At 32.6% G+C, this 13,405-nt stretch overlaps 1 protein-coding gene across 2 annotated transcripts in view; it reads left to right on the top strand.

Annotated features, from left to right (window-relative positions):
- Positions 1–13,405, top strand: part of LOC114334292 (UDP-glucose 6-dehydrogenase) — a 56,410-nt gene that overhangs the window by 23,983 nt on the left and 19,022 nt on the right. For both annotated transcript variants that reach the window (XM_028284331.2, XM_028284330.2), the window contains exons 7-8: positions 9,805–9,952; positions 10,590–10,888. In XM_028284331.2, coding sequence (XP_028140132.1) covers positions 9,805–9,952; positions 10,590–10,888 — 447 coding nt within the window. The remainder of the gene's footprint in view (positions 1–9,804; positions 9,953–10,589; positions 10,889–13,405) is intronic.

The following is a 13,405-nucleotide window of genomic DNA, read 5'->3' on the forward strand; positions in this document are numbered from 1 at the left end:
CATTGATTTAACAACTTCCTATATTTTTTCATGTTAGGATATTTTAACTAGTGTTAAAGATAGTTTTCCGCTGTTACCAGAGGCGTGTTGTAGGCGTACATACTTCCTTTTTTCACTCTCACAATCTACACCACTGTAGTAATAATCATTTCAGCATGGTTTTTAATTTTTCCTTACTTTTTACATAAGTAATATCACCCTTTTGTCTCAATGCGATAGAGTAAGTAATTTTTAAGTTATTTGTGTTTAAAGATAGTGGATTCAATAAGATTATTGTATTTTAAACAACATTCAATAAGATTATGTGTTTAAAATACATAATCTTATTGAACCCATTACCTTTAAACGCAAATAACTTGAAACTACTTACTCTATCGCACTGAGATAAAAGGGTGATATTTACGTAAAAAGTAATGAAGAATCAAAAAACATTTTGAAATGATTATTACGACAGTGCCGTAGATTGTGAGGTGGAAAAAGGAAGTATGTAGAGGAAAGTCGCCATTTATGGAATACCATTTTGTTTTGGGGATATAAAAAGTACCTTTATAGAAATGAAAACAGTTTAATGTTATGACAAATCAGTCATACATTTTTATGTAGTAATTAAAAGCCTTCTATTAAATATTTTAATTAACAAAAATAAATCGAACAAAAAAACAAAATCTTAAATGAGTGACCAAATATGGAATATGTACCCATATATGGAATATAGGCATAAACCAACATATCAATAACAAAAATATACATAAACATCTGAGATCAAATAAATTTAAAAAAGAAAATTGTGAAAAATGAAAGAAGTAGCTTAAATCACTTGCGGACATGACAGATCCATGCATGAAACTCTGGACCAGCACAATCATAATGAGCCCGCACATTATGCACTTAATCCACTATTCCATAATTAGGCACCAACAACTGTCCATATTTGGATTTGTACATTAGTATCAACATTTTTTCAAGTCGCAATGTTTACAGAAGGTTATAAAATATTAAAATAAAGGTTTATATCTATCGATATACTCAATAGCGTAACAAGTCTATATACCTGCATAATAACCAATAATACTCGTTGAATATATTTACCTTTGAAATTTTCTGCGAGACGATAAAACAAAACGCGCCTGCCAGACACGTATCGTTCGCGCATCTGACATAGAGGTGTGAATACGATAATAAAGAGAGCGACTGAAATAGAGGATGGTCTTGTCGTGCGCTTCCAACTTATATTTTCAGAGAAATCAAGGAATTCCATACTGACACTATTCCATATTTGGTTACTTTCCTCTATATATATCCCTACATCATGCCTCGGGTAACAGTGGAAAACTATCCTTTAACACTAGTTAAAGTATCCTTACACGTGTAAACTGTTTGTCAAGTTTGAACAAAAAATATTTGAAGGTGTTAAAACAATGAGCGCTAAAATCATTTTAGAATATTTGTAATAAAACACTCTGTATCTCGGTGAGGAGGAATATTTTATTTAAGTGTTTTAGGTTAAATCTTCGTATTTTGTGCTTTTTCTCCAAAGAAAGTTTTCTCCAGTTACTATGTATATGGACAATTCTTAATTAAACACCCTGTATAACACCATCGTCATCCCGTCGTTAAAGGGCACCCAAAGTCCCATTTAACGACAATGTTAACATTATGTCACATAGCTCTATAACCAAAGCACTTAGAGACCTAATTTTTGTTTTATTTTAAAACTACATGTATTGTTTAGTCCCGCGTAGATTTTTTTAAAGTTAGAGTAAAAGAAACATTTATTTTAAAATTTTTTAAAATACTCTTATAAAAAAAACCAAAAAGTTTAGATTTTATTTTTTATTTTACTTGTTTTTGTACATTTTTCAATAAAACTTTAGGCGGGACTAGATATTATCTATCTACAACTACTGTAAAAATTTGGACCTTCGATCATCTAAGGAACCATATTTGACATCAAAAGTTAAAAACCTAGTATTCGGGAAATCGCAAAGACGTAAAACACTCTAATAGGCTATAAAGCTACCGGTACACGGTAAGTTGAGTGCAGACGTTCAGAAAACAAATAGTTTTGTAACCTTGGAAATTTTATACTATAATGTGTTATATACCGTTGGAAAGAGAAGATTTCAGAGAATAATTTTCAATCATAACCCAAAAAACTTAAAAAATTCATTTTTCGAACTTTGGGTGCCCTTAAACAACTTCTTTTTGATGCTTGTGTTGTAAATTCGTAAATGGCAATACTGTTGGCACCCAACGCAAAATCGCTAAAGATCTTGTTTAGATCTTTAGATAAAGTTTAGAGTTTAGGGTATTTAAAGAAAAGTTTGGCCAAAACTTAGAGTTAGTTGTCCATTGTCATTTTTGCTAATCTAATCAGTTTTACTGATACATTCATGTTTTGAATTTCGAATAAGCGTTGGTGTCTATTGTGGTGTCATTTTTTATCCAGTTGTGTTAGTAGGTGAATGACATCTTTGGGTGATTTTCCTTTTCTGAAGCCTTATTGGTACTGCCCTAATGTATTCTGGTGTGTATAAATATTGTTTCGTAAAGTGCTTGTCAATATTTTTTATGTGGTGTTCAGTATCATGATTCCTCTATAGTTACTGGTATCGCTTGGGCCTCCTTTTTTTATTTGTCGTTCTTAAATCGCCCTTACTCCACTCTGTAGGCATATTTTCCGAGTTCCATATATTTTTTAATAAAATATGTTATGAATCCGGTGCATCAGTTCTTCTACATTTTTTATTAATTCATTGTTGATTTCATCTGGTTCTATTCCTTTTTCTAATTTCAACCTTTTCAATATTTAAATAATATCCTTGTATGTGGGAGCGTTTTCTTCTTTGTCTCTCTCATCCCTTATCTCTACCTCCCCAATATTCCTGCTTTGTTTGATTTTGTACAATTTAGAAATTTTCTTTCATTCCCCAATTTTCTTTACTGATTTTAAGTCTTACTGGTATTTTATTGCTGTTACATTGTTGGCTTCCAAGATAATAGTAAGGAAGCTGGAGAACGAGCTCTAAACGAGGACCTAACTACACTTAGTAACTACTTTAAGAACTGGCGCTTACGTCCTAACACAAGCAAAACTGAAACCTGTCTCTTTCACCTGTCGAACCAACTTGCGGGCGATACCCTCAATGTAACTCTAAATGATGCAGCTATCAAACATAACAACAACCCCAAATATCTAGGCATCACACTTGATAGAACACTCACCTTCAAAAGCCATCTTACAAACGCAGCCGGTAAACTGAGAACAAGAAATAATATAATAACAAAACTTGCTGGAACAACTTGGGGTGCTTCTGCAGATACTCTTCGGACCTCTGCTCTAGCTTTGGTTTTTTCAGTGGCAGAATATTGTGCACCAGTATGGTTAAATAGTGCACATACAAACAAAATCGATGTCCAACTTAATCAAACCATGAGATTAATCACTGGAACAATAAAATCAACCCCAGTGAGATGGCTGCCTACTTTGAGCAATATTGCCCCACCAGATCTACGCCGTACAGCAGCATTAGTGAGAGAGTATCAGAAAATTGTAGCCAACATACAATTACCAATCCATCAAGACATACCAGACATCTCAAAAGAGCACCAGCGACTGAGGTCTAGAAATCCTCCAATCAGAACTGCCCGAACAATTGGTGATTCCTATGATATACAAAGGCAATGGTCCACAAGATGGATGCCAACAATAGCAGCAGACTATATTCAGATATCCACCCCAACCCAGGGTTTCATCGGATCGCGTCTGCCCCGGCCCACCTGGACGAGGCTTAATCGCATACGTACCGGACATGGTAAATGTGCTGATTCTCTGTTCAAATGGGGTCGTGCAGAAAGTCCACAGTGTGATTGTGGATCGCTTAGACAGACCATAAGTCATTGTGTTTCAGATTGCCTAAATCGGGCCTACCGTGGAAACCTCCAGGACTTTGTGGAATGCTCCCCAGATGCAATTGAATGGCTATGTAAATTGGACATTAATATTTAGATTCATTCATTATGTTTTGGTGTTTGAATAATATATATGTATATATGTGTGTATGTATGTATATATGTATATATATATTATATTTGTGTATTTATCGTACTGAGAAAGTCCATACGCTAAATAAAAAATAAAATGTTGTTTAACATATTCGTTAGTTCCCTAGTTTTTGGCTTTGCATTATTCATCAAACCACTCTTTTGATTCACTCTTTTGTCCAGTGGCGGATCTAGTCATTTACCCTGGTAGGGGACTTTTGCCTTAGGGAGGGAACTTCCAATGAGCCACCAATCAAAAGACATATAAAAGATAAACTCAAACTACGTAAAAGATATAAATAATAACTTTCATAAAGTTCCCTTAATTTTCCTAACTAGTCTGTTTATTGGGTTGAATTTGTCAGTCTGTGGTTTCAGTTTCATGTCAGCTAATATATTTTTATGTTTCAACAATTTTTTCTATAATTTTGGACCGTGTTAGGGAGGGGGGGATTTCCCCATTTTCCCTCTCCGGAGATCCGCCATTGCTTTTGTCTTTGTCTTATTGTTTCCTCTGCTGCTTCTATTACGTTTGATTGCTTGCGTTCTTATTATTTTCATTTTTAATTTTGCTATTACTAATATGTGGTCCTAATCAGCGTTTGCTCCTCTGTATGATCTGACATATACAGCATGTCCCTGTAAGTTGTATCCATATTGAAAACTTTTTTGTTATTAATTTTACGAAAAAAAGTTATTCTTTATAAAAAGTTTTGCATGGTCCAAAACCCAAGATTCAACCATCAGATATCATTTTATGAATGTTATACGAGGTATGTCAAAAAGTTTGAATTTCACTCAAGAGTAAAGTAGCTTTATTTTTCACAATATTGAAAATTGCTATTATGAAAAATTGTGTGGAATTAAAAACTATATTCTAATATGCAATTACATCCTTCTAATTGAAAAAAAAATTATAAAAAATTATGAATAACTAACATTATTTTCAGTTATTTCAATTCTGATAACTCTTTTATTATTAATTTTACGAAAAAAAGTGATTCTTAATAAAAAGTTCTGGATGATCTAAAACCTAAAATACAACCATTTTATCAATTTTATACGAGGTATGTCAAAAAAGATAAATTTAGATCAAAAGTACCTTTATAGTTCAGAATATTTCAATTATAAGGATGTAATTACATACTGAAACATAGTTTTTAATTCTAAATAACTTTTCATAATAACAATTTTCGATATTGTGAAAAATAAACGTATTTTACTCTGGAGCGAAATTCATATTTTTTGACATATATCGTATAAAATTGATAAAATTTGATATAAGATGGTTGTATTTTAGGTTTTAGACCATGCAGAACTTTTTATTAAGAATCACTTTTTCTCGTAAAATTAATAATAAAATTAATAACTGAAAATAATGTTATCCATAATTAAAAAAAAATGTTTTCAATTAGAAGGATGTAATTGCATACTAGAATATAGTTTTTAATTCCAAACAATTTTTCATAATAGCAATATTCAATATTGTGAAAAATAAAGCTACTTTACTTTTGAGTGAAATTCAAACTTTTTGACATACCTCGTATAATATTAAAAAAATTTGATATTTGATGGTTAAATCCTTAAATCTCAGGTTTTGGACCATGCAGAGCTTTTTATGAAGAATAACTTTTTTTCGTAAAATTAATAATAAAAATGTTTTCCATATAGATACAACTTACAGGGACATACTGTATATTGTGTTACTTAGTATATTAGGTGTTATTAGTCTTAGTTATTGAAGTGAAAACTTCTTTAGGGACGTTGTGCAATTTTTGGATAGGGGAAAAAGCATTGAATTCGCGACCTTCATCTTTAGGGACGTTGTGCGACTTTTGCATAGGGGAAAAAGCATTGAATTGGCGACCGTCATCGCGACCGTCATTGCGACCGTCATCGCTTATGCTATATATTATGTGTATGTATATATAAATTGTGTAGAGGCATTTCAATTTAAAATAAATGTAAAACCTATTTTAGAATGGGGAAAAAGGATTGATTTCGCGACCATCATCGCGTCGGCGAAATAAATTTTGTACATATATAGGTATATTATGTGTATGTATATATACAGAGAGAGTCTGTAATTTGGAATAAATTCAATATCACAAATATTAATTGCTTTTTTGAAAAATGCTCAGACCCGTCGATTAGTATTTCAAATTGTCCTTTTTGACATACAATAATAATGTATACAGGGTGTCCCAATTTAGAGATATGACGTCATCGTTGATTTTCTTAAATGGCAACACTGTCATTTTGATAGCTATTTTGATAGGGTGTGTAAAGTTATACACAACTGCGAAATATCAAATTTTTATTCTCTACCATTTACAAGATAATAGAAAATAACAAAGTTATATCCGTAATTTGGAATAAATTCAATAATTAAAATACTAATTGTTTTTTTGAAAAATGCTCGGACCCGTCGATTAGTATTTCAAATTGTCATTTTGACATACAATAATAATGTATACAGCGTTTCCCAATTTAGAGATATGACGTCATCGTTGATTTTCTTAAATGGCAACACTGTCATTTTGATAGCTATTTTGATAGCGTGTATAAAGTTATACACAACTGCAAAATTTCAAATTTTTATTTCCTACCATTTACAAGATAATAAAAAATACCAAAGTTATGAAAAACAAGTAATCAAATAATAATTGAATTTAATTATTTCAATTAAGCAAATGCTCATAACGTTGCCCATTGACAATTTGACAATAATTGAGGGCAACATTATAAGTATTTGCTTAATTGAAATAATTAAATTAAATTATTATTTGATTATTAGTTTTTCATAACTTAGTTATTTTTTATTATCTTGTAAATGGTAGGGAATCAAAATATGAAATTTTGTAGTTGTGTATAACTTTACACACGCTATCAAAATAGGTATCAAAATGATACTGTTGCCATTTAAGAAAATAAACGATGACGTCATATCTCTAAATTGGGACACCCTGTATACATTGTTATTGTATGTCAAAAATGACAATTTGAAATACTAATCGACGGGTCTGAGCATTTTTCAAAAATACAATTAGTATTTTAATTATTGAATTTATTCCAAATTACAGATATACCTTTGTTATTATTAAACGCTTTTATTTAGTTCAATAGTTTGCGTCAAATGTTTAGACGTTAATTTCACTGCCTTTTCTTCAGTGCAAATGAATGAAAATTTGCAGACATATGCATTCGCGGGAACAATACACGAATAGTCAAGAAAAAAAAATTCATGTTTATTAATTGTTTAAATAAAAAAAAACTATTTTAATGGAAAACGCTTAAATTCTCTTGTTTTTTACAATGTACAAACTTAAAACTTTTACGGATTGTATAGCTAATGATATGAACAATACATAATTTCACTTTTTACGTTAATTGTTTACGTTATGCTTCATCAATAAACAATAAAGTTTCAAATTTTTTGCCGATTCCGACTACTTTTCATGTTAGTACACCATATATGTTTTATACATATTTTAATAAACATGACGATATATTTTAATGTTTGAAAAGTGTAAGACTAAAAAGTAAAAATTAAAAAAATTTGAAAAAAAATTTTAAGAAACGCTTTTCTTTAGTTACGAGTGACTAAAATTAAAAATATTATAAAAAAATCAACTAAAAAGCAAAAAATAAAAAAAAATGAAAAAATCTAACACATTCGTTAAAGAAAAGCGTGGGGCGAAAACCGTTTATTTGATGAACACGCGCTACGCTTTTCTTTGACGGATGTGTTAGATTTTTTCAATTTTTTTTTTATTTTCTATTATCTTGTAAATGGTAGAGAATAAAAATTTGATATTTTGCATTTGTGTATAACTTTACACACCCTATCAAAATGGCTATCAAAATGACAGTGTTGCCATTTAAGAAAATCAACGATGACGTCATATCTCTAAATTCGGACACCCTGTATACATTATTATTGTATGTCAAAAAGGACAATTTGGAATACTAATCGACCAGTCGGAGCATTTTTCAAAAAAACAATTAGTATTTGAGATATTAAATTTATTCCAAATTACATACTCTCTCTGTATATATAAATTGTATAGAAGTATTTAAATTAAAAATAAATGTAAAACCTATTTTAGGATGGGGAAAAATGATTTATTTCGCGACCGTTATCGCGACCGTTATCTCTTTGGCGAAATAAATTTTGTACGTATCTATATTATGAGTATGTATACATAAATTGTATAAAAGTATTTAAATTTAAAATAAATGTAAAATCTATTTTGGGATGCGGAAAAAAGATTGATTTCACGACCGTCATCGCGACCGTCATCGCTTCGACGAAATAAATTTTGTACGTGTATTATTATAATGTACGTATAATAATACTAATATTATTGAAGTGAAAACTTCTTTAGGGGACGTTGTGCACTTTAGAGGGGGAAAAAGTATTGAATTAGCGACCGTCATCGCCTTGGCGAAATAAATTTTTGAAGTGAAAACTTTTTTAGGGACGTTGTGCACTTTTTCGATGGGGAAAAGTGTTGAATTAGCGACCGCCATTGCTTCTGCGAAATAAATTTTTGAAGTGAAAACTTCTTTAGCGACTGTGCACTTTTTAGATAGGCAAAAATATTGAATTAGCGACCGTCATTGCTTTGACGAAATAATGTTGTGAAGTGAAAACTTCTTTAGGGACGTTTTGGTCTTTTTAGATGGGGAAAAAGTATTGAATCAGCAACCGTCATCGCGACCGTCATTGCTTCGACGAAATACATTTTTGAAGTGAAGACTTCTTTAACGACGTTGTGCACTTTTTAGGTGGGGAAAAAGTATTGAATTAGCGACCGTCATCACTTCAGCGAAATAAATTTTTGAAGTGAAAAGTTCTTTTGGGACGTTGTGCAGTTTTTAGATGGGGAAAAATATTAAATTAGCGACCGGTATTTGTTCTACGAAATACATTTTTAAAGTGAAAACTTTTTTAATGACGTTGTGCACTTTTAAGATGGGGAAAAAGTGTTAAATTAGCGACCGTCATCGCTTTGGCGAAATAAATTTTTGAAGTGAAAACTTCTTTAGGGACGTTTTTAGCACTTTTTCGATGGGAAAAAGTATTAAATTAGCGACCGTCATTGCTTCGACGAAATAAATTTTTGAAGTGAAAACTTTTTTAGGGACGTTATACACTTTTTAGATAGGAAAAAGTATTGAGTTTGCGACCATCATCACTTTGCCGAAATATATTTCGTACGTACATAATATATATTATGTGTATGTATACATAAATAGCATAGAACATACGCAACGCTTATATAATATAGGTATAGCACTTCTTTTTGGATGTGGAAAAGCATTGAGCTTGTAATTTATATACTATAAGAAGTTTTCACTTCTGTCGGCACTCCCATGAGTGCTTTAAATTTTTTTTTAATAAGTACATGATCTATTTGGATACCTGCTGGGTCTGAAGGGAGCCATGTTATTTTATGTTGTTTTTTAAATCGCAATGTTGTACTGGCAATGTGTGTGTATTTAGCCGAAGCTAAGTTGTGTGCGCTCAATCTTCAAATGACCTATGGAAGTGTATATACTTCTCTGTACTTCTAGGATTATAGCTTAATGTAGATGCTTAACCCATTGGCTGCCTATCGAAGAGCATGGAACTCGGCTAGGAACTATTCTGTTGAACGGCACCTGACTGAAGTAACCATATCACGCACTGGAGCTTGATCGGCAGCGAATGGGTTAACAAGAGAAATTTGATCTGCCTACATCTATTTATTTTAGGCTGCCAACGCTATGCTGGCTCAAAGAATATCTAGTATTAACTCTTTGTCAGCAGTATGTGAATCTACAGGAGCAGATATATCTGAAGTAGCTAGAGCTGTGGGTTTAGACTCAAGAATTGGCTCCAAATTTTTACAAGCTTCAGTTGGTAAGACAATTTTATATATTTTTATCGTTATATGCATGTATATAGGATGCTTATAGAGTACATATCCTAGCATTATGATTTCACTTATTTTTTCTGTTTTAGACCGAAAATATGCATAATCCATGTTGTAGGCTTTTGTTTATTATAAAGCTATCTGGTAGTTTCAAAGAATTTTATCATACAACCTACTCATTATACTCATCTCAGATATATCCACCTTTTACGTTACAATCATCAGCTTCTCTTCCTTTTTATGGATCAGTGTTTCCACGCTTCATTCCAGGTTATTAGCATATATTCGCAATTTAAATATTTAGTGCAAAGTTGATTCAACGTGAATACTTCTTATCGCTCGGTATGATGTTTTTGCACAAGCACTAAATCCTATTTGGCGTCATTCGAAAAATTGAGACGCGTGCATGCGGTATACAGTAATATACTTAAAAAAGTTTAAAATTGGCCGATTTCTATGCATGCAAGTTTAGTAATAATACGCTATAAGAAGTATTCACTTCTGCCGGCACTCTCCAAGTGCCACGCTCTTTTTTGATTGTACAAGCTAAACTATTGTTGATGTGAAATACTTGTTGAAAATAATGATTGTTTCAAATATATACAATTATGAATTAAATTTTAGGATTTGGTGGAAGCTGTTTTCAAAAAGATATTCTAAATTTAGTATATATTTGTGAATGTTGTAACCTACCAGAAGTTGCTGCTTATTGGCAGCAGGTGATAGATATGAACGAATATCAGAAGAGCCGATTTACGAAACAAATTATACAATCAAATTTTAATACCTTGAGTGATAAGAACATCTGCATGCTTGGTTTTGCTTTCAAGAAAAATACAGGCGATACCAGAGAGAGTCCGGCAATATACGTAGCCAAAACTTTGTTAGATGAGGGAGCATCTCTTCGAATTTATGACCCAAAGGTAATGTTTATGAAAAAATGTATAGGTTATTCTTCCTCCTATATTTTTTCTTCTTCTTCCTTCTTGTATGTAGGCTTTAAAGCCAGTTTCTTCTTCAATATTAGCCCCCTAAATTGTTTAAATTATCGCACCATCTTTTTCTTGGCCTGCCAATACTTCTTCGTCCATTTGGTGACTTATCTCGTGCTATTCGTACTATCCTATCCTCTGCCATTCTACTAATGTGTTCGTTCCATTCATGTTTCCGTTTTGCCACCCATCCATTTATGGTTTTCTACATTGTATGATCTTATGTTTCGCTTCTCTCCCTATCCAACAGACTTTTCCCTGATATTCGTCGAAGTATTTTCATCTCTGTTGTTTCTAGTAGTCGTCTCGTTTTAGATTTTGTACGATAACTTGTACATATGTGAGAGTATGAATATACTTTCAGAGGGTGTGGACTGTAATTAGGATTGTTAGGTTCAGGTGGAAATATAAAATATAGGGTTTTATACAGACAATATTCAGATGTATAAGTCTTACCAAATTGTGAAATCTTGTCCGGAACACTGAAGCCGGTCACATACGAGATTACTGTTTCCGTACCACGTGCCTCGCGTTTTGACTGTTGCGAAATCGTGTATGGCGTCACTCCCGAATTACTGTTCGTGCACGTATTTCTATTGTTCGTTTCAGCCCAAAAAAAAGGCTGGACCGTCAAAAGATGACCTGTACCGATTTGATACGTTTAAAGATCGTGGCGAAGAGATTGCACCCTCACGTGTGAGTGGTACTTGTTGACCGTCGAACGGCTGATGAGAGAGAGGTTGCACCCTCACGTGTGGCGAGAGGCACGAGAGAGAAGCTCACCCTTTGGCGGGTGTAGGAGAAGAGAGCAATTCTCAATCGCAAATTGTCCAACTATTGTCTGTCTGCAAGGGTGAGGAGAGAGGGTAAGAAATAGGAGGGATGAAATGGTACTATTGAACAGGGCTGGCTTGAGATTTATTTAAAGTTAAGGGTTTTAATAAGAGATTTAATGCAGTAAAAAATATAATATTTTTGACATGTGAAAATTGAACAGATATCTTGTCTCCGCCGTGTATGTCAATATAGGTCTAATTGCTGCTTTATAGATTCTTGCTTTTGTGTCTTTCCTTAGGTGTTTGTTCTTCCAGATTGTGTCATTAAGAGATCCGCTTTACTTGCTTTTAAGCTTTGTTGTCGTACTTGCTCTTCAACATCTCCGTAACTGGTTATATCTATTCCCAGATGTCTAAACCTTGCTTCCTGCTTTATTATTTTCCCATCAATTTCGATTTTACATCGTAGTGGGTATTTAGCCGTGGGTAAGCACACGGTGAAAATACCAGAAACGATAATGGAACCAGATTAATAACAACATCCACACAAAATAACTTAAAAATATTAAATGGATTTTATCCACACCGTGATATACATAACTACACCTGGATACAACAGACCAAAAATCTGAAATCTATAATTGATTATAGCGTTGTAAGACAGAGAACTACAATTAAAATACAAGATGTGCGGCAGCCAGAGGACCATCATGTGGCACCGATCATCATCTGCTAAAAGTTAAAGCGGTACTCCCAAACAGATATGAAAAAGAAAAATAGCACATCGAGTCAAATCAGTTAATAAAACAAGTACGGTACAATCCATATAGTCTAAACCATGAGAGTGTATAAAAAACGTTTAGACGAAAAATTAGAAAGGAGTAGTTTTGAAAATACCGAAGAACACTACGAACACATCAAAAAGTCCATTCATTCGGCAGCAGAAGAAGCACTTGGGAAATGTGACGAAAACCATAAAGGAATAAAACCGTACTGGTTTGATGAAGAAGTAAAAAAGGAAATTACAGATAACCGTCGGAAATACCAAACGTTCCTATCAACAAAAACAAAACGATAAAATTATTTACAAAGAAGCTCAAGCCAAAATAAGAAAGAAGATAACTCAAAAAAAGAACGAATCATGGGAAAAGAACTTCCAAAAAGTCAACACTTACATAGGAGGTAGAAGAAGCACAGAGAGTTGGAGATTAATTAAAAATATGAGAACTAATAGAAAAAAGACGTTATATGACCAATAACACCGGAAAAATGGGTAGAATATTTCAAAAAATTACTAGCAGAACAAAGACCAGAATTTGTTAACATAGAAGACAACACGATAGGTATACATATAAATTCATCACCATTACAAATAAGTAAATCAGAGAGGGAAGAAATAACCAAATCCCTGAAAAATGGAAAATCCCCTGGTCCTGGTGACATCTCTGCAGAATTAGTGAAAGCCGGTACAGACAAACTCCAAGAACAGCTAAGAAAACTCTTCCAAGACTGCTTAAATGGTGCCGAATTACCAAAAGAATGGAAATTGTTTATCATGTCAACCATCCACAAAAAGGGCAGCAAGGATCAATGTGAAAATTACAGAGGAATTGCGGTAAACAGCAAAATAAGTAGGATGTATGGGAAACTTATTAAGAACAAAATAGAAAAT

The sequence above is a fragment of the Diabrotica virgifera genome, chromosome 10, assembly GCF_917563875.1.
Source record: "Diabrotica virgifera virgifera chromosome 10, PGI_DIABVI_V3a".
Classification (NCBI taxonomy): domain Eukaryota; kingdom Metazoa; phylum Arthropoda; class Insecta; order Coleoptera; family Chrysomelidae; genus Diabrotica; species Diabrotica virgifera.